The 23413-nt window shown below is 39.2% G+C and overlaps 1 protein-coding gene across 5 annotated transcripts in view; it reads right to left on the bottom strand.

Moving 5' to 3' along the window:
- MLIP (muscular LMNA interacting protein) overlaps positions 1-23413 on the bottom strand; it is a 256877-nt gene that overhangs the window by 178471 nt on the left and 54993 nt on the right. Inside the window, exon 1 of one of the 5 annotated variants that reach the window (XM_021937383.2) lies at positions 7129-8269. The exons of the other annotated variants lie outside the window; for them this stretch is intronic. Within the exon in view, the coding sequence (XP_021793075.1) occupies positions 7129-7161 (33 nt within the window). The 5' untranslated portion in view covers positions 7162-8269. Of the gene's footprint in view, positions 1-7128; positions 8270-23413 lie in introns of those variants that run through there. 5 annotated transcript variants of the gene reach the window in all.

Genomic DNA, 23413 nt, shown 5'->3' with positions numbered 1-23413 from the left:
GAAAAACTAAGTAATTTCTAAGTTTAGTAGATTCTAACAAAGTAAGTATCTTCCACTTAACTATTGTGCTTAACTTTTCTATCTCAAGACATCCTGATAAGATAGCTGATGTACTCCAAACAGCTGTCTGGGCATTTTCTGTTGGAAGAGTCATGGTGGGGGCATTATCACCCATGGAAAAGTTGAGAAGAAAGCCTAAATCTCACAGCATCAAATTCCCTCTGATGCTTGAGAGGCAGTTTAAGAACTGCTGCTTATGCTTCTTCTGTTAATATCCAACAGCATAAGAAAGAAAACATGAGAAAATGAACAAAAGTGATCAACAGAAACAAAACTGATCAATAAAAACTGATCAATCCTGCGACTCATTTTAGTTTCACTAAGAATGACACTTCCAGGGCCGGGCGCGGTGGCTCAAGCCTGTAATCCCAGCACTTTGGGAGGCCCAGACGGGCGGATCACGAGGTCAGGAGATCGAGATCATCCTGGCTAACACGGTGAAACCCCGTCTCTACTAAAAAAATACAAAAAAAAAACTAGCCGGGCGAGGTGGCGGGTGCCTGTGGTCCCAGCTACTCGGGAGGCTGAGGCAGGAGAATGGCGTAAACCCGGGAGGCGGAGCTTGCAGTGAGCTGAGATCCAGCCACTGCACTCCAGCCTGGGCGGCAGAGAGAGACTCCGTCTCAGGGAAAAAAAAAAAAAAGGAATGACACTTCCAAATCAGAAACAAGGCTATTTAAAAGGGGGAGAGGTACTGTCAGAACAGATTAATGAACAAATTGATTGTGGTGTATGCAGACAATGAGGACCCCACTGCTATGAGGAGGTTCAATTCAGAGACTTAAGACAGAGGTGCTAAATCAAGCCCAGTTTCATTCAGAGAATATATTGATGGCCTAATTTTGTTATAGTACCATAGTTTTGAAAATGTTCAAGATCGGCAGCAGTTCAGGCTATACTTTAGAAACATTCTGAAGTAAGTTCAATACAAATTTTAGTTTAAAAAATAAAGTCAATATTTGGGCTCAACTCAGGCTTTAGAAAATTCTTCACATATATTTGGCATTATGGGATTTTGTTCCTTTTGTTTTGTTTTTGAGATGGATTCTGATTCTTGTCGCTGAAAGGCTCAAAGGGTCAGGTATAAGCATTCTGTAAGAGGGATAGTCTTAGAGCTATGTCATATAAGCCATCCATCAGATATAGAACTGTCCTGAAACCCAAGTCTTTCAGCTAACCTGTCATTGCTCAAAATCAAAATGTGTATTCAGCCACATTCTGTACTCCTTGAAAAGAAAAAGTACAGCTTTGAATCCTGGGAGTAAAATTATCACGTGGCCTTGGGATATAAAACTAATCAGGTAGCATAAAATACCAGGTGGCCCAACAATCAAACTTAGCTAAGGTAATTCCCAATGGAATTTATATCCTGAAAATAGATATTTTAGCCTTGCTGAAATGTTATTATTGTAAAGGGACTTTTCTTTTTTAATGATTAATGTTACGTAACCCAGCACGGCTACGTATGTAGAGAATGTCTGCAAATTTGCATATGTCTTTTAAATCCTGAATCAATTTATTAATTCAACTAAAACCCACACCAAAAATAAAAGAGGTTTATTTGAAAATAAAGAGGCTAATGTTGTACTTTGTTATAGGAATAAAGTATTTAGAAATCCACCAGAATTATAAGTCTAAATATTTTATTCCCCCCTTTTATTCAGGTTCCACTAGAAACAGTAAAAACTCTTTGCTATAGGCCTCAAAAAACGTTGAACTTGAGGGGAAAAAAGGTGGCCTCCAAGGTTTCTGGAGTATGGACTTATCAATAAAATAATTTGAGCACATACTTCTATAGAAATATCTATTAATTTGTTTATTCATTATCATGCACATGTGGTCCTGGACAAATGTATAATGTAACACGTGCACCTAAATAGAAATTTAAAAGGTGAAAATAAAAACACAGAATAATAATTTTTCTCCATACTCTAATGGATTACCTGGCACAACCACTGAGATTTGCTTACCAGTTATGAGACCACTGTAATAGGTATAATAAGCTATTCAAGCATAGTGGCTTTTTTTTATGACTTAAGCTTTTTGAGCTTCACAGAAACTGATAAACAATGGCCACCAAAGTTGAGAAGCCTGTCTGCTCAAACACCTGAGAGACAGATGTGCTTTGGAATGTTCTTTGACCCCTCTGTAATTAAAAATATGGGCTAGAGAGATATGGGGATGAGGGACATGTATCTTCTAAGGTTAAATCATGACACAGTTTTTGTGGCTGGCCATGCTCTTTGACCTCGTTCAACTCTGGCATCAAGATTGTCTCACCTACTACAGAACCCCAGGGAAAGCTAAGAAGGGTAAAATGAATCAGTAATTTCATAAGTTACTATATATGTATGCTTTGATTTATCCATTGGTGCTCCCACTTAGGCCAGACCCTCACTTCTTCCTTCCCTGAACCTCCAGCATCTGACTTTTGACATATTCAGGAAGTTTGATGCCTCAGAGACCTAAGCAGAAGTTTCTTGCTTTTCCTTGGCTTGTTCTTCAGAAAAGACAAACTATTTTACTTCAATTCTGAAAGCATCTTGCAAAAACCAAATGTGTCAAGTTTGGAAAACACGTAAGCATAAGAATATGCAAATTTCCTTTTGGGAACAAGAGCTAACTTGAAAATGATACCATGGCCCTTTCTGAAGACTCCAGAAGAAAGCTGCTTAGCTCAGTAAGTTGCATTAACTCATGAGTAGGTTCAGCCTGCCCAGGTGTTCTCCTTCTGGACACATTCCCCAGGTAGAGCTTTAGGCTCTGCAGAAAGTCTGGTTGCTGCCTGGCAGATGGATCTTCTGGCAAAGAGCAAGAATCTCAAACAGTGGCGGAGTCGAAAAAAGAGTATCTTTCCCATAAGCATCATAAAGTATCTTGTGTTTTTTTAAATTTTTCTTAATCAGTTCAATAAATGGTAGCATCATCCAAGCAGAATCTACTTTATTTTATTTAGACAAAGTAATGTTCTCACAACCCACGCAGGTCCAGAGCTTGGATCCTCTTCCTTCTCACCGACCCTCACACATCTGAGGGCAGTGGCCCCCAGAGGAAGGAGAAAGTGTGCAAGTGAGGAGTCACCAAGCTTTCAAAGATGTCCTGGATTATCGGAAATTTTTTAGCCCCTCTATTAGATTCATTCCTCTTTGCTACTAGTTTTTATCCCTGATTTCCATGGGGTTTTTTTTAACTTTTTTTTTTTTTTTTTGCATCAAATAACATTTCTTTCTCTTGAAACACTTTCCCTCCATAAAACCACCCACTTCAATTTAGTCATTGAGTCATCAGAATGGACTCATTAATAGATAAAGACAAACAATCTGAATCCAAGGCTATTTGCTATAAATGTGAAACTTGCACCTTTTCAGCAGTTTACATACCTAAGGCAGATTTTGTAATACCTCCTTGCCTTCTACCCTCATAGTCACTGAAGAGACTCAGCTATAGGACTTTTTGGCTTTGACGCCATATTAGAATAGACTTCCAGAAACCACTCCCTACTTCCGTATACTCATAATGTTCATTTACTCATCATTTGTTCAAAAAATCTTGACTGAGCACTGGCTAGGTGCCAGGTGTTACCCCAGATCCTGGGGATAAAACAGTGAGCTAAATACACAAAATCCCTGCCTTCATGTCACCTCTATTTTAGAAGACGGAGATAGATGATAAATAAAATAAATTATATAATATCTTAGAATATTCTGGTCATGCTGAGAAGGAACTAAGCATGGAAGATATGCACAGGGAGTACCAGAAGATGGAGGTGAGAGCACAACAGATTTAAATAGGTTGGACAGAGAAGGCTTCCTTGGAGGCGATTTTTAAGAAAAAGATTGAAGGAAGTGAAGAAACAAACTATGCAGATAACTAGGTGAAAATACTCCAAGAAGAGAGAACAGCAAAAACCAAGACCCAAAGGTGGGAGACTATCTGACATCCCTGAAGAACAGAGGTTGGTGTGACCGGAGAAAATGACCCTGGAGAAGAGCCACAAGGGATGTGGCAAGATTCTTAAGAAGGGGCCAGATTGCTAGGGCCTTGTCACCCACTATAACGGACTTTGGCTTTTATTCTGAGTGAAATGGGAAACTATTGAAATATTCATAGCAAAGTGGTGACATGATCTCACTCCCTAGTAGCAATGAGCATATTAAGCACCTGAATCTTGGTTTCTTTATGCCCCATTCCCCTAAAATGAATGAGGTTTCCTGCAGAAATTGCTGATTCCAAAGTTCAATCAAGAAAAGCACAAAGTAATACTAAAAATTAAATATACACACATAAATAGGTGGTGTAAGAAGAGAAAGAACCACTGTTCAATTGTGGACACCCTAGGCTGGAGGGGTCTTTTAGACATTCAAGTGAAGATGCTGAATATGGAGTTAGATATATGAGCCTAGAATTTAAACATAGAGTAACATCTGGAGATGTAAATGTGGAAGTTATAAAGATACAGAGAGCCTGTACAACCTTGAGATTGAATCATATTACCTAGCTAAGGAGTAAATGTAGATAAAGAACCAATGAACACACATGCAGCGGTGGTAAATGTGAGGAGGATGAAGGCTGAAAAATAGAGAGTATTCATAGAAAATAACCAATAGTTCAGTTATTCCAGGACACAGGACACATAAATCTGAGCAGTGGAAATTCAGGCTGTCATGGCAGGTCCAGGAGAGAATACAAAGGGCCTGGAATGCAGCCTAAGGAATTTCTCCTTCAGAATTCAGAAGAAGTGAGAGCAGCAGATGTAGACTCAGCAGTCATCAACATAAAGCAAGCTGGAGCTTCATAGCCTGATGAGACTGCTCTGGGAAAATAAATAAATAAATGAAGGCCTTGAGCTGAGGCTAGAACTCTGGTAACTCTGGAACTATTCATGTAGGAAAATGAATGTGAATAGATGCTTGTGTGAGTCAGCCACTGGTAGGCAGCTCGTCACGCAATGACCTTTTCAAAGGAATGGATCTGTGCTTGGCAAGCTGAAGGCTTCTCACAGGACACTGCAGCTGGGCTTGTAAAGCTGTTAAGGCTCACTCTACTGGGCTTCCACCCTTTAATCTCACTGATTCCTTTTGTTTATTTGTAGCCTAGCTACAAATGAGAAACTTGATCTCTTCGAATATCCCCCAGAGAATTTTGACATGACCAGAGATGATGAAGACAATCATGATATCATGATAAACACGAAGTTTACTGTGTGCCAAACATTTATTAAGTACTTTCTCATGGAGTCCTCACAAAAACTTTTTGAAATAGGTATGACTATCATCCCTATTTAATAAGTGGGAATTCTGATACTTAAAAATGGTTCACTAACCTCTCCCGAGGTCGTACAGCATGCAATAGCTATAGCACTCAGGCACAGGTCTTTCTGACTCCATAGCACTGAGGTCTTAGCTATTGTCATACAATGTTTCTCAATGCCTCTCAGGGGTGCCACTTGGAACCTCAGCCAGTTAGAAATGGTGGGGCTGGTGTCAGGAGAGAGGAGTAGGATGAAGATGTAACTGTCACTTGGTCTGGCCTTGTGCCTCAGTTATCCATTTAAGGAACTCTCAGTTGAAGCCCATGACTTACTAAAGATGAAAAGCCTGTTACGGATGCAATTTCTAGTGAAAAACTACCTGCAGGGTGAACACAGTAGATTTCAAATCTGGTCTATCTGTGCTTTAAGAAGGGTCTTCAAGAAGTGGAGGTTTGCTACAAAATTGGAATACATTCCTAGAGTAACACCTGGGATCATCTCAAAAAACCTTCAAGTCTCGACATATACAACTTTTAGATACAAAGTAAATGAAGCAAAGAAGATTTTGCAGAAATTCACAATGGCCGAATTTTTGAAGCTTTTATCCACTATCGTATTTGCTCCCGTGACTCTTAGATTAAAATGCCTTTACAATAACAGGGATACATTGGGAACAGTCAAAGCTGTGCTACCCTGGGGGAACAAGCTAAAACAATGCAATGAAAATATACAAATCTTCCCTATTTGAGGAATTCAAAAAGAAAAAATAATTACTGAATTTGCAAAGAGTACTTTTCTCTCCTTGTTAAATTGTTAACCCAAATTAAAAAGATTCCAAGCTATTGTATATGTACACATATCCACCTGCTTGAGGTATAGAAAAGCAATTAAGTCACTCTGGAATGCATTCATGGTGGATTAAATAAATACCCTCTCCCTGTCTTATTTCACTTACATCTACGTAATGTGACCCTGATTGCAAGAGCAGTGCCTTGCGAATAAAAGCTGCAGGAACGTTCAGTACCCACTTATTATTCCATCATCATAGGCTTGACACACCCAGCAGTAAATGTGATCATGTTCAGCACCATAAACAAAATTGTTATCATCAATTACTACCGTGGATAATTCATAGTTTCCAGGGACACTACTGGAAAAAAAAATAAGAAATGAACCTTCAGGTGTGGAATCTTAAGCTTCAACTAAAGTGTGTACAAAAACTGGGATGCCAGCTTAGGAAAGAGAGAAGGGAGGGGTGATGGGGGGAGCAAGAAAGTTCAAGGAAGGACAAAGGGGAAAAAGTAGAACCGTGGCTTCTGTAATTCACAGTCACAAAGCATAACTGAGACTATATTAAGAAATTAGAATTACATGTTGAAACCTATTTCAAGATCAAATCATTAAAATCATGAAACATTTTTACATTCCCAAGTTTGTTCTACTTAAAATTATTTTTAAATTAAAAAATATAAAATCTCAAATTTAGTCTTAAAAAGTTGCAGCTTAAATTTTTGCAAAGCAATTTTTCAGATTCATGACACTCATTCCTACCCACAATTTAATTAAATTATTTCCCATTATATAAAGTTATAGTAAAATCAACTTTTCCTGGAGCAATTCTGAAGTTGAGCATGCTAATTAGTCCATAGCTAATTTAACATCTGTTGTCTGATACCATTATAAACAGCCATGCCACCTAAAACATAACTAGTGCAATACGAAATAAGAAATACAAAGACAGTACACAGCTATCATTGATGTTAAATGTATAACAGGGTGACAATATCGAGGAATTGTACTAATGTTATAGAACTCACAGAACATTCAAATCCAAGGTACCAGCTGCACATGGAATCCGGTGCCACGTGTCAAACTAGCAGATGTCAAGAAAGCGGTGGTTGTAACGACAAGGTCAGTGTCAGCCAATAGAACTCATTGACAAACACTCGCCTGTGTCAGCTGCTGATATTGATGAGCTGAAAAGATGACAAAGCACGGTACAAATTATGCCCTCCTTCCTCCCTGCTTCCCCAACAACTCTGGACTGGAAATAGCAATGCATCTGTTATTTCAATCCCATCTGAATATATTAACCTATCTTGACCTTAGCAGTGTTCTAAGAGAAACTCTTTGCCTGAAAATTGAGGGAAGCTCTATTTTAAAAGTTAAAAAAGGACCTAATCTGACTTGGCTACAAAAACTATGTCACATTTAATATGTTTATTAGTACATATTAATATATGCATAAATTATATGACTTAGGGTTGACAGAAATACCTTCAAATAGAAAGCCTTAAGTAAGAAACTCAAACTTACAATAGCTTCTACATTAAATTAACTGGTACTCTCAAATAAATTCAAGCAGTTTTAGTGGATATGCCAGGAACTAAAGAAATAAAAATGAAAAATTCTATTTCTGTTCTCACTTATAGCCTTATAAGGAAAAGAGATAGACAAATACAAAATATTACACATGAGTTAACTGCTTTCTAGAGAGTTATGAAAACAATACTATAGTATTCTACAGCTGGGGAAAATATATTTGCAGTAATAAAATCAAGAGGAGATTTACAAGTCAAAGTATATTAAGTGCTCTATAATTCAGGTTTTTAAAAATAAAATCATTTGCAAATCATATGAGGAGGAAATTCACAGAAATACAAATGGCCAAAAAAATGAAAGATATTCAGTCTTACTAGTAATCAGGAAAATGCAAATCAAAATCATAATGAAATATGATTTTCTACCCACCAAATTGGCAGCACCAAATGCTAGTGAGAATGTGGAGCAACAGGTCCCTTATTGCTAAAGGGAGAATAAATTGGTAAATCTCCTTTGGAGAGCAACTTGTCAATATTCCAGAAAAAGTGAATATGGATACATCGTCTGATACGGTTTTGCTGTGTCCCCATCCAAATCTCATCTCTGAATTGTAATCCCCACGTGTCGGGGGAGGGACCTGGTGGGAGGTGATTGGATCATGGGACCGGCGTCACCCAGGCTGTTCTCGTGATAGTGAGTGAGTTCTCACAAGATCTCATGGCTTTATACATGTTTGGCAGTTCCTCCAAACTGGCCAAACTCCTGCACTTAGCCCAAGAAATTGTGTGCATGAATATTTTATTGATGTTTTGCATGAGAAGAAATAGGAAAATAAGAAAATAATCTAAATGCCCATCAACAGAGGAATAGATAAATAAATATATTCATTCTGTGAAATAGTACAAAGGAAAGAATTACCTAGAATTATATGTATTAACATACCTGTATCTCAGAAACATAATATTCTAAAAATAATCAAATTACAAAAGAATAACTACCATGTTATCATATGAGTAATGTTTCAAGAAATGCAGCAGCAACTATATATAATTTTATATATAGTTATAATGAGAATTAGAAACACTAAATCTAGCACAGAAAACGCTAGGTAAAATTGGGGAGAATGAGACAGAAAGAGCTACACAAGAAGTTTCAATTAATACTGAAAATTCGGGTGGAGCAAGATGGCCGAATAGGAACAGCTCCAGTCTCCAACTCCCAGCGCCAGCGACACAGAAGACCGGTGATTTCTGCATTTTCAACTGAGGTACTGGGTTCATCTCACTGGGGAGTGCCGGACGATCGGTGCTGGTCAGCTGCTGCAGCCCGACCAGCGAGAGCTGAAGCAGGGCGAGGCATCGCCTCACCTGGGAAGCGCAAGGGGGAAGGGAATCCCTTTTCCTAGCCAGGGGAACTGAGACACACAACACCTGGAAAATCGGGTAACTCCCACCCCAATATTGCGCTTTAAGCAAACAGGCACACCAGGAGATCATATCCCACACCTGGCCGGGAGGGTCCCACGCCCACGGAGCCTCCCTCATTGCTAGCACAGCAGTCTGTGATCTACCGGCAAGGCAGCAGCGAGGCTGGGGGAGGGGCGCCCGCCATTGCTGAGGCTTAAGTAGGTAAACAAAGCTGCTGGGAAGCTCCAACTGGGTGGAGCTCACAGCAGCTCAAGGAAACCTGCCTGTCTCTGTAGACTCCACCTCTGGGGACAGGGCACAGCTACACAACAACAACAACAACAAAGCAGAAAACTCTGCAGACGCAAACGACTCTGTCTGACAGCTTTGAAGAGAGCAGTGGATCTCCCAACACGGAGGCTGAGATCTGAGAAGGGACAGACTGCCTGCTCAAGTGGGTCCCTGACCCCTGAGTAGCCTAACTGGGAGACATCCCCCACTAGGGGCAGTCTGACACCCCACACCTCACAGGGTGGAGTATACCCCTGAGAGGAAGCTTCCAAAGCAAGAATCAGACAGGTACACTCGCTGTTCAGAAATATTCTATCTTCTGCAGCCTCTGCTGCTGATACCCAGGCAAACAGGGTCTGGAGTGGACCTCAAGCAATCTCCAACAGACCTACAGCTGAGGGTCCTGACTGTTAGAAGGAAAACTATCAAACAGGAAGGATACCTACACCAAAACCCCATCAGTACATCACCATCATCAAAGACCAGAGGCAGATAAAACCACAAAGATGGGGAAAAAGCAGGGCAGAAAAGCTGGAAATTCAAAAAATAAGAGCACATCTCCCCCGGCAAAGGAGCGCAGCTCATCGCCAGCAACGGATCAAAGCTGGACGGAGAATGACTTTGACGAGATGAGAGAAGAAGGCTTCAGTCCATCAAATTTCTCAGAGCTAAAGGAGGAATTACGTACCCAGCGCAAAGAAACTAAAAATCTTGAAAAAAAAGTGGAAGAATTGACGGCTAGACTAATTAATGCAGAGAAGGTCATAAACGAAATGAAAGAGATGAAAACCATGACACGAGAAATACGTGACAAATGCACAAGCTTCAGTAACCGACTCGATCAACTGGAAGAAAGAGTATCAGCGATTGAGGATCAAATGAATGAAATGAAGCGAGAAGAGAAACCAAAAGAAAAAAGAAGAAAAAGAAATGAACAAAGCCTGCAAGAAGTATGGGATTATGTAAAAAGACCAAATCTACGTCTGATTGGGGTGCCTGAAAGTGAGGGGGAAAATGGAACCAAGTTGGAAAACACTCTTCAGGATATCATCCAGGAGAACTTCCCCAACCTAGTAGGGCAGGCCAACATTCAAATCCAGGAAATACAGAGAACGCCACAAAGATACTCCTCGAGAAGAGCAACTCCAAGACACATAATTGCCAGATTCACCAAAGTTGAAATGAAGGAAAAAATCTTAAGGGCAGCCAGAGAGAAAGGTCGGGTTACCCACAAAGGGAAGCCCATCAGACTCACAGCAGATCTCTCGGCAGAAACTCTCCAAGCCAGAAGAGAGTGGGGGCCAATATTCAACATTCTTAAAGAAAAGAATTTTAAACCCAGAATTTCATATCCAGCCAAACTAAGTTTCATAAGTGAAGGAGAAATAAAATCCTTTACAGATAAGCAAATGCTTAGAGATTTTGTCACCACTAGGCCTGCCTTACAAGAGACCCTGAAGGAAGCACTCAACATGGAAAGGAACAACCGGTACCAGCCATTGCAAAAACATGCCAAAATGTAAAGACCATCGAGGCTAGGAAGAAACTGCATCAACTAATGAGCAAAATAACCAGTTAATATCATAATGGCAGGATCAAGTTCACACATAACAATCTTAACCTTAAATGTCAATGGACTAAATGCTCCAATGAAAAGACACAGACTGGCAAACTGGATAAAGAGTCAAGACCCATCAGTCTGCTGTATTCAGGAGACCCATCTCACACGCAGAGACATACATAGGCTCAAAATAAAGGGATGGAGGAAGATTTACCAAGCAAATGGAGAACAAAAAAAAGCAGGGGTTGCAATCCTAGTCTCTGATAAAACAGACTTTAAACCATCAAAGATCAAAAGAGACAAAGAAGGCCATTACATAATGGTCAAGGGATCAATTCAACAGGAAGAGCTAACTCTCCTAAATATATATGCACCCAATACAGGAGCACCCAGATTCATAAAGCAAGTCCTTAGAGACTTACAAAGAGACTTAGACTCCCATACAATAATAATGGGAGACTTCAACACTCCACTGTCAACATTAGACAGATCAACGAGACAGAAAGTTAACAAGGATGTCCAGGAATTGAACTCATCTCTGCAGCAAGCAGACCTAATAGACATCTATAGAACTCTCCGCCCCAAATCAACAGAATATACATTCTTCTCAGCACCACATCGTACTTACTCCAAAATTGACCATATAATTGGAAGTAAAGCACTCCTCAGCAAATGTACAAGAACAGAAATTATAACAAACTGTCTCTCAGACCACAGTGCAATCAAACTAGAACTCAGAACTAAGAAACTCAATCAAAACCGCTCAACTACATGGAAACTGAACAACCTGCTCCTGAATGACTACTGGGTACATAACGAAATGAAGGCAGAAATAAAGATGTTCTTTGAAACCAATGAGAACAAAGATACAACATACCAGAATCTCTGGGACACATTTAAAGCAGTGTGCAGAGGGAAATTTATAGCACTAAATGCCCACAAGAGAAAGCAGGAAAGATCAAAAATTGACACTCTAACATCGCAATTAAAAGAACTAGAGAAGCAAGAGCAAACACATTCCAAAGCTAGCAGAAGGCAAGAAATAACTAAGATCAGAGCAGAACTGAAGGAGATAGAGACACAAAAAACCCTCCAAAAAATCAATGAATCCAGGAGTTGGTTTTTTGAAAAGATCAACAAAATTGACAGACCGCTAGCAAGACTAATAAAGAAGAAAAGAGAGAAGAATCAAATAGACGCAATAAAAAATGATAAAGGGGATATCACCACCGACCCCACAGAAATACAAACTACCATCAGAGAATACTATAAACACCTCTACGCAAATAAACTAGAAAATCTAGAAGAAATGGATAATTTCCTGGACACTTACACTCTTCCAAGACTAAACCAGGAAGAAGTTGAATCCCTGAATAGACCAATAGTAGGCTCTGAAATTGAGGCAATAATTAATAGCCTACCAACCAAAAAAAGTCCAGGACCAGATGGATTCACAGCTGAATTCTACCAGAGGTATAAGGAGGAGTTGGTACCATTCCTTCTGAAACTATTCCAATCAATAGAAAAAGAGGGAATCCTCCCTAACTCATTTTATGAGGCCAACATCATCCTGATACCAAAGCCTGGCAGAGATACAACAAAAAAAGAGAATTTTAGACCAATATCCCTGATGAACATCGATGCAAAAATCCTCAATAAAATACTGGCAAACCGGATTCAACAACACATCAAAAAGCTTATCCACCATGATCAAGTGGGCTTCATCCCTGGGATGCAAGGCTGGTTCAACATTCGCAAATCAATAAACATAATCCAGCATATAAACAGAACCAAAGACAAGAACCACATGATTATCTCAATAGATGCAGAAAAGGCTTTTGACAAAATTCAACAGCCCTTCATGCTAAAAACGCTCAATAAATTCGGTATTGATGGAACGTACCTCAAAATAATAAGAGCTATTTATGACAAACCCACAGCCAATATCATACTGAATGGGCAAAAACTGGAAAAATTCCCTTTGAAAACTGGCACAAGACAGGGATGCCCTCTCTCACCACTCCTATTCAACATAGTGTTGGAAGTTCTGGCTAGGGCAATTAGGCAAGAGAAAGAAATCAGGGGTATTCAGTTAGGAAAAGAAGAAGTCAAATTGTCCCTGTTTGCAGATGACATGATTGTATATTTAGAAAACCCCATTGTCTCAGCCCAAAATCTCCTTAAGCTGATAAGCAACTTCAGCAAAGTCTCAGGATACAAAATTAATGTGCAAAAATCACAAGCATTCTTATACACCAGTAACAGACAAACAGAGAGCCAAATCATGAATGAACTTCCATTCACAATTGCTTCAAAGAGAATCAAATACCTAGGAATCCAACTTACAAGGGATGTAAAGGACCTCTTCAAGGAGAACTACAAACCACTGCTCAGTGAAATAAAAGAGGACACAAACAAATGGAAGAACATACCATGCTCATGGATAGGAAGAATCAATATCGTGAAAATGGCCATACTGCCCAAGGTAATTTATAGATTCAATGCCATCCCCATCAAGCTACCAATGAGTTTCTTCACAGAATTGGAAAAAACTGCTTTAAAGTTCATATGGAACCAAAAAAGAGCCCGCATCTCCAAGACAATCCTAAGTCAAAAGAACAAAGCTGGAGGCATCACGCTACCTGACTTCAAACTATACTACAAGGCTACAGTAACCAAAACAGCATGGTACTGGTACCAAAACAGAGATATAGACCAATGGAACAGAACAGAGTCCTCAGAAATAATACCACACATCTACAGCCATCTGATCTTTGACAAACCTGAGAGAAACAAGAAATGGGGAAAGGATTCCCTATTTAATAAATGGTGCTGGGAAAATTGGCTAGCCATAAGTAGAAAGCTGAAACTGGATCCTTTCCTTACTCCTTATACGAAAATTAATTCAAGATGGATTAGAGACTTAAATGTTAGACCTAATACCATAAAAATCCTAGAGGAAAACCTAGGTAGTACCATTCAGGACATAGGCATGGGCAAAGACTTCATGTCTAAAACACCAAAAGCAACGGCAGCAAAAGCCAAAATTGACAAATGGGATCTCATTAAACTAAAGAGCTTCTGCACAGCAAAAGAAACTACCATCAGAGTGAACAGGCAACCTACAGAATGGGAGAAAATTTTTGCAATCTACTCATCTGACAAAGGGCTAATATCCAGAACCTACAAAGAACTCCAACAAATTTACAAGAAAAAAACAAACAACCCCATCAAAAAGTGGGCAAAGGATATGAACAGACATTTCTCAAAAGAGGACATTCATACAGCCAACAGACATATGAAAAAATGCTCATCATCACTGGCCATCAGAGAAATGCAAATCAAAACCACAATGAGATACCATCTCACACCAGTTAGAATGGCGATCATTAAAAAGTCAGGAAACAACAGGTGCTGGAGAGGATGTGGAGAAATAGGAACACTTTTACACTGTTGGTGGGATTGTAAACTAGTTCAACCATTATGGAAAACAGTATGGCGATTCCTCAAGGATCTAGAACTAGATGTACCATATGACCCAGCCATCCCATTACTGGGGATATACCCAAAGGATTATAAATTATGCTGCTATAAAGACACATGCACACGTATGTTTATTGCAGCACTATTCACAATAGCAAAGACTTGGAATCAACCCAAATGTCCATCAGTGACAGATTGGATTAAGAAAATGTGGCACATATACACCATGGAATACTATGCAGCCATAAAAAAGGATGAGTTTGCGTCCTTTGTAGGGACATGGATGCAGCTGGAAACCATCATTCTTAGCAAACTATCACAAGAACAGAAAACCAAACACCGCATGTTCTCACTCATAGGTGGGAACTGAACAACGAGATCACTTGGACTCAGGAAGGGGAACATCACACACCGGGGCCTATCATGGGGAGGAGGGAGGGGGGAGGGATTGCATTGGGAGTTATACCTGATGTAAATGACGAGTTGATGGGTGCAGCAGACTAACATGGCACAAGTATACATATGTAACAAACCTGCATGTTATGCACATGTACCCTACAACTTAAAGTATAATAATAATAAATAAATTAAAAAAAAAAATACTGAAAATTCATTATTTCTCTTGGTCATGTGTCTGAAATATTTTTAAACACAAATAAATAAGCTGAAAAATGTGACAGAAGCACAGATGAAAAAACAAACAGTCCTACTTAACGAACTACAAAAGTAAAATGAATAAAATGACGGTGAGTAATCATGGGCATCAAAAAATCTGCTGGGGATAGGTCAGTGTCTTACAATTTTCTGAAAAAAACGTGTGGACCCCAGCCCGGCGCGGTGCCTCACGCCTGTAATCCCAGCACTTTGGGAGAACGAGGCAGGTGGGTCACCTGAGGTCAGGAGTTTAAGACCAGCCTGGCCAACACGGCGAAACCCCGTCTCAACTAAAAATACAAAAAAAAAAAAATTAGCTGGGCGTGGTGGCGGGAGCCTGTAATCCCAGCTACTTCAGGAGACTAAGGCAGGAGAATCGCTTGAACCCGGGAGGCAGAGGTTGCAGTGAGCAGAGATCGCGCCATTGCACTCCAGCCTGGGCGACAAAAGCAAACTCTGTCTCAAAAAAAAAAAAAAACAACTGTGTGAACCCCAACATTGATTGATAGGTTCCAGTGCTTTTCTCCTCATTTTCTTGCACTAAAACTCCTAACTGAATCCAGTTGCTAGTACCAAATATTCTGTGTAATTTGCACAAGCATTGAAGGCTCCCCTCTTCACTGCCACCGCGGAGACCTGCGGGTATTTTAGGATTGTGAAGGTAACACCTCCCCCAGGATGGTGCCAGGAATTTCCCAGAGAGACTAGTGAATAAACTAGAGGGGTGCAGAGTGACGCATCAGGGTCAGAGGGTACTGGGGGCAGATGAGAAGGTGAGAAGGCTGATCTGAAAAATAAAACAATAAAATAAAACAGTCCTTGGCTTGAGTCTTGAAGGGCACTTAGGCAGAATCATAAAATCATGAATCTTAGAGCTGAAATACAGTTTATTTAAAAAAATTCTGTGAGGTCAGGGTGAGGATGGTGAGGGGAAGGGGACATGAAAGAGGAGAATAAATCTTTCACCCACAGAGATAATGGGTGATGAAGATATTCTTGCCCAATAATTTGGCTCAAGTTTAAAAAAATAACTATACTTGAAAAGTTTCCTCTGGCCCTTTGGGTAGTTGGTTTTTATATAGATGTATATACGTATATACACACAGACATATAACATTCATATAGTCTATTTTATAGATTAAATATTAAATACACATCTTTATATAAATTACTTATATAAATGTATGTATTTTATAGAAATAAATTTACATATGTAACAATTTTATATATAAAAATATGTTTTCTCAGACAAAAAACGTGTATGTCTTTTTATCACATGGGTTTAGTTATATGTAAGTGTAAAACTATCACTGTATAATATTGAATACGATCATTTACAATTATTTTTTGAAGCTTAGCCCATTGATATTACATAGAAAGTGAAATTATTGTAAAAAAAGGGCATGCACATTCAAAAAGGGTTTTACAGTATAAAATTAGTGAGGTCTGATCAGTTGTCAACCTCATTTTCTGTGATGAGAGAGGTTTAGGGGTTTCTAAAACTGGGGTGGGGGGTGAAGATCGAGTCTGTATGTTTATATAAACATAAAATTTTTTTGTTTGAGAAAGTATAAGACTCCTGGGAAAGTCCAGCACAGGGGAGGGGGTTAAACAAGGTGTCTACAGCTCTGAATAATACAGTAATGTACATTTGCAGGTTTAGAGTCCAGAGGAGGTAAGGGAAGCAAAGGCAACCAAGAAACAGTTTGTCAGGACTCTCAAATGAGGAGAGGAGGGACCCAGTGGAAAGGTTCTGGGGAAGGAATATTAGGTTTGGTAAATTACAGCATGGAAACTGGCCAGAGCCCAGGTGAAAAAGCCCCACTGCTGATGATGCCAGAGGAATTTCTAAGAACAGGATGCCTGGCACTCCATATTCAGCTCCTTCCTATCCTGTGCTATGCTGTAGTCCACCTCCACTAACTTTCTAACCTCCAGTAAAAGTCAACTCTGTAGGACAGTTTTGTGTAGCGGTCGTTGGAGGAAGGCAGTAAGAGGGACAACTGATGCTCTAAGATTAGATAACATAAAAGAGGAGGCAGGACAAATACAGGGATGATGGAGGATCCATTAAAGGAGGAATGGGGAGCAAGAGATGATACCACGCTGAAGATACTATTGCTTTCAGTGAATCTTTTTAACCATTCTGGCAGCCATGGACTCCCACAATATGGTGGGGGGAAAGGAATCAAGCTCATTAATCTGGAAATTAAAGGTGAAGATGACATATCAGAGGTAAAGTGATTTAGAATAATCAAGACATCTGATGTGCCCTACTTATATATGTGAAAGCCTGGATCAATAAACGCAAAATGTTTACAATGGTTTGCTCTGGATAATGAACATATGAGTATTAGCATCTTTGTTTCTTTTATAACTTCCAAATAATACACTATAAAACTCAGAGGGAAAGAATAAAAGGAAATTCATTATTAAAATAGAGAATGAGCTCAAGCCATCATTTTAAATGTTTCCTACCCGTCTTAAATTAAGAAAACATACCCCTACAGCAACCGTATCCTTCCCATGCTTGCATTAGAGGTGCTTTACCTGCTTAAGGCAAATCTCACCCAGCTAACGACATGGCATAGGAGTAGGTACTCAACCTAAACAGATTCGCCCATGAAGATTGTCTAACTGAAGTACTTGCATTTTTTAATTTTCATCATACCTGATAGAAAATATAATATATAGTGAAAACTCCATTTCCTAGATCCTGCTTCAGTGTATTAGGATGCCTCATTAAATTTTAATTTCAGAAAAACACCAAATAAGTTTTTAGTGTAATTGTCCCTTCAAATATTTAGGATATTTATTTAGTATAGGTATGTCCCAAATATTTTATGCAACATACTTAACACTAGAAAATTATTTGTCGGGCCGGGCACAGTGGCTCACACCTGTAATACCAGCACTTTGGGAGGCCAAGGCAGGTGGATCACGAGGTCAGGAGTTCGAGACCAGCCTGGCCAACGTAGTGAAACCCCGTCTCTACTAAAAATGCAAAAATTAGCTGTGTGTGGTGGCGGGCACCTGTAATCCCAGCTATTCGGGAGGCAGAGGTAGGAGAATTGCTTGAACCCAGGAGACGGAGGTTGCAGTGAGCTGAGATTACACCACTGCACTCCAGCTTGGGTGACAAGAGAGAGACTCCGTCTCAAAAAAAAAAAAAAAGAAAGAAAGAAAGAAAGAAAGAAAAGAAAAGAAAATTATTTATTGTATATCTGAAATTCAGATTTAGTCCATTGTTCCTCCTATATTTTTGTTAGCTAAATCTGGCAACGTTTTTTTTCTTTTTTGAGACAGGGTCTCTCTCTGTTGCCCAGGCTGGAATGCAGTGGTGCAATCATGGCTCACAGGCTCACAGCAGCCTCAGACTGAAGCAGTCTGCTCACCTCAACCTCTCAAGTAGCTGAGACTACAGTTGTGCACAACCACACCCGGCTAATTTTTTGTAGAGATGGGGTTTCACTACATTGCCCAGGCTGGTCTCAAGCTCCCAGGCTCAAGTGATCTTGCCTGCTTCAGCCTCCCAAAGTGAGTGGATTACAAGCATGAGTCACCATGCCTGGCTGCTGACATTACTCTTTCTATGCCTATGTTTCTAAACTCTAAACAAGTGCTAGAGAACTGCTTAAGCTATTACTGCCTGTGTGATATTTTATAAACATAAAATTTTAGGTAGAAATTAGAGAAAATGAACTGATGACAAATCCATTTTCAAACACTGTTAACCTAATCGATGACAGTAAGAAGCAGTAGGTGAACCTCCTGCCCATCAAGGGAGGTAAATTGGGCCAGTTGAAACATTTCCACCAAAATGACAGTAGGTCTTGTGGGCATACAACCTATTCAGGTCATCATTTCATTTTTCTGTTAAATTGCTGAGTGAAAATGAGAACAACCTGAACCACAGCAAAGTAGTATCTAGATATAGAAACTTAATTTTGACCTGCATGAAAGCTATTTTCTCATCCATGAAAAATGCTCCATAATCCCCAATAATAGTTTAAATAATTCAACTATATGTCTGGCGAGAAAACACGCATCTTGAGCCATGTATTTTGAAGGTAAGTGCTCTTGACTGAGCTTTATCATCTGCTTCTTAAAGAATTTGCTTGCTTGCAAACTTTATAAATGGTATGCCAAGACCAATCGATGCTTTAAGTTTATGCAGCTATCAATCCCAGTACACACTGACACATGGCATCTGCCTCTTTTTTATGTTAATAAGATACAGAGTTTACAACTTCTACAGAGGGTGCAGTTAAAGCCCCCTGCTCTGTTTAATTTTTTAAAGAAAAAAGTGAGTTTGGTATGTTTTTCAAGCAAATTATCTTGAAACACATATTAGGTGTAACTATTAATAATAATTATGTGTAATTATTTTGAATATTAAAGCTTTGAATGTAGTCTGTTTTTCATAGATTTGCCAGTAATGGTCTAAATCAGAAGTCTGTAACTAAGATGCACAGACCAATGCTGGTCTGCCACCTATTTTTTTTTTAAATGAAGTTTTATTGGAAAACAGCCATATCCTTCCATTTACCTGTTGTCTTTTGCTACAAAGGCAAGGTTGGGTAGTTGTAGCCAAGAAAACCTAAAATATTGACTATTTGACCCTTTACACAAAAGATTTGTCAACTTTGCTTTAAATAGACATTTACCAACAGTCAAGGGGACTGATTACTCCCCTAGGCTGATCTACATATTTTTCAGATAGTATGGCAGCCTTGATTACTTCGGTTTTGTATAGCAGAGAGATATAAAGTCTAAAACACTGCAGAACTAAAAATATCTGGCAAAGCAACAGGCAAAGTAAATTTGATGAAAGAGACTCCCTCAGTATTGATTGTAACACAAGACGTTCTCAGTGGATCATTCACCCTAGTCCTTTGCTCCTGGACTAGAAAAAGGAAATAGTTATCCAGTTGCTGTAAGAATCAGGTTAATGATCCAAATCCATTTTGATTTCTTTCTCTTTTTTTCTTTTTAAAAGCAAAAACCCTTTAAAGTTCTAGCCTCTGGCAAATCTCACCCTCACCCCTAGAAAACACTGACCTAAATCAAGCCTAGAAATAATACCAACCAGTCCCCATGATCAGCTGATGTATTTTCACCGTGGGAATACAGGAGATGAATATTTTTCATGCAAGGCTATTTGGATAAAATTGTATTCAGGCTTCGATTTTGGTGATGCCTCCACAACGCTATGCAAAATGTCTTCCTTGAAGCCTGGAAGAAGCCACCCAGAGCAATCTATTAGGCTGCTCTCCCTTTCCAAGAGGAAATTCTGCAAACGGTGGCTACAGACATGCCTCATCTTAGAAAATGTGAGCATTATGTTGCATTTCCATTAATTAAACCCCACTTGCAATGGCCTACATGCACTTTCCTTCAGAAACAGGTCCAATAGCCTTTCCAAATTATAGGTCCAGAGTCTTCTGCAATACAGTTGTGGAAGGAGGAGCAGTGAAGATACCAAATGTGACTCTGTGTAGACAGAGCCCAGAGATATCAGTCTGGTTTGAATTGGGTCTACACATGGTCTACACATTGCCAATGTTTGCACAATCAGCATGACTTTTAGTTAGATGTATGCTTCTTTGGAGTGGCTTTGGGAAGGTTAATAGAGATTATGATAAAGGGCCTTAGGTTTCCTCATCCTGACCCACTCCTTGGCACATCTATTGATTTTAGGCTCATGGGGAAGGAGAGGATTGGAAGTTGCAGAGACAGGCAATTGTTTCTCCAGAGAGATTATTTGATCATTTCAGAGAAACATATCATCCTGATGCTTACCAGAGCAATAGGCTTTAGTAGGTTAAAAGGCAATGAAATAATTCATCCTAATATTGAACAACAGTATTAATCCAATTTAACTCCTTCATGCTTTTTGTACTATTTGTCAAACATAAAATGAAAATAAAATGGTTCCGTAATGATGAAACATACATATTCAACACCCGCTATTAAGTGTAGAAAACTTGAGTCAAAACTGGAAGTCTTAGATTGGTTTTGAACTGACCTCTGAGGGTGTCACCTGGCAGATCAGAGAAGTTTCTTGGAGATAGCAGCTTTGGTGCTGGGAACCTAATCACCGGGAAAACTACCTTGGTGACCTGAGAGACCAGGAGGTCACATGGAATAAAAGAGGAAACTGCTCTTTGTGAGGTATCTCTCAGCTGATATCTGAACTTGCATCCTGACTATAGACCCATAGAAATGGTAGTTAGAAAAAATAGCACTTTGACTTTTTTAAAACATTTACAGTCTGGAAGCATGTATGACAGAATCTCTAAATAATACAGTTACTAACAATAAGCACTAATATCTATTGTTAAGCATTGATATCTATCGAGTAAATGCTATGTGCTAGGCAACGTTGGTAGGGATTTTCATTTGATAGACTCATATTAACAACGTTATTTATAACTACTGCATAATTAAAAGTTGCCTTGAAGAATTTGATCAAATTGGTAAAAATTCTGATGGGGTTATGAAAATTCAACTAACCAATCACAAATCCACCTAAACACTGTAGAGAAAAGCAAGGACAAATAACCATAAATCACCTTGAATAAAAATTCATCAAGAAGCACAAATAGGCATTCCCCTGATTATTATTCAGGGTTTTAGGAATTTTTTTTTTTTTTTTTTTTTTTTTTTTTTTTGAGACAGAGTTTTGCTTTTGTTGCCCAGGCTGGAGTGCAATGGCACGATCTTGGCTCACCACAACTTCTGCCTCCCAGGTTCAAGCGATTCTCCTGCCTCATCCTCCTAAGTAGCTGAGATTACAGGAATGCACCACCATGCCATGCTAATTTTGTATTTTTATTAGAGCTGGGGTTTCTCCATGTTGGTCAGGCTGGTCTTGAACTCCCGACCTCAGGTGATCTGCCTGCCTCGGCCTCCCAAAGTGCTGGGATTACAGGTGTGAACCACCGTGCCCGGCCAGGAATTTTTTTCTCAGATAAATGCAGCAGCTGTTCTTTTGCAAATGAACACGTTAGAAAATTTGGAATTTATTAGCCAATTTAAGAATTTCTGTCCCTATCACTTCCCTTTATTGACTGCGTTCAGTATACCAGGTGTTTCACATCTAGTGTTTCTAATCCCTCACAGACATTCAGGCTCCATATTTTCCCCCATTTTAAAGGCAACAAAACTGAATCTTTGCCCAAGTTAGCCTAACTAACAGATGACACAGTTGGGCTTTGAACTCAAGACTGGTGTCCCCATGGTTGGCCTCATTTTTGATGCCACTCAGACTCAGCAGCTGTGTGAATACTTTGTAGCATGCAGTCGTTTCCAGTGTTAAACACAAGAAGATACCCCCATTAATTTGCATAAATTAAGCCAAACCCCAGCTATTTTCACTTATTTTCTGATCTTCTTACCATAAAATATCAGTTATTGATCTTTCAGGAAGACAATGGAACTAAGATACTTGCACTGTAATCAAAAGATCTTCGTTTTTTAAAAGGAGAATATGAGAGCCAACAGAAAAAAAAAAAAACATCTCGTTAATTTTATTTTTTCTCAAGAAAAGAAAAGCAATCCCATGCTCACTCACCTCCCACACCAAGTCTGGAGGCTTGTAGTGATTAGCAACAGAATTTCCCCATTCCAATTCAATTCACACATCTGCAAGGTGTAGGCAGGTTCCAGGGCTGAGCACTCAGAAGTGCTATAAAATCAATTACATATTTCTACCTATCACAACAGGAACATACTGGGAGCCATTTATCAATAGTGCTTCGAAAAAAAACACATCATTTCAAACTAAAAAGATAACGAACGTCGTAGATATTTCACTTTTAAAACTGTTGAAAAACATTACCCAACAAAATGTGGCTGGAAAGCAAAAGAAATCACTGTAAGGTAAATCAATCTCAAAAAAGTAAAATTTACATTGGTTTAGCACAGATTAAAAATCTGAATTCATGAATACTAGCCCATTGCTGCTTGCAATAATTTTTTATTTTAAATTGTGGAGTTAATACCTGATCTGATAAGCCTTGAAAATAAGTAATTAAATATAACAAGTGAACTGAATGTGGATATACCTTCATTTAGTTGTGTCTTTGCAAGAGGAGTTTAAATTTCACATTCTCTTGAAAATTTGAGATTTCAGTTATGTTAAGAATTGCAAAGATTCATAGTAATTTGAGACTTGTGAGCTGTCCTCTAAGCTAGTGGTTCTCAAAGTCTCTTTCTGAATCAGCAGCATGGTGTCACCTGAGAATGCGTTAGAAATGCAAATTCTCAGGCCTCACCCCAGACTTACTAAATCAGAAACTCTGGAGATGGGGCTCAGGAGACCATGTTTTAACAAGCTTTTAGGAAATTCTAAAATATGACAACCACTGTTCTAAGATCCAT

This window comes from Papio anubis, chromosome 6, assembly GCF_008728515.1.
Source record: "Papio anubis isolate 15944 chromosome 6, Panubis1.0, whole genome shotgun sequence".
Lineage (NCBI taxonomy): Eukaryota > Metazoa > Chordata > Mammalia > Primates > Cercopithecidae > Papio > Papio anubis.
This window is presented reverse-complemented; position numbering and strand designations above follow the sequence as displayed.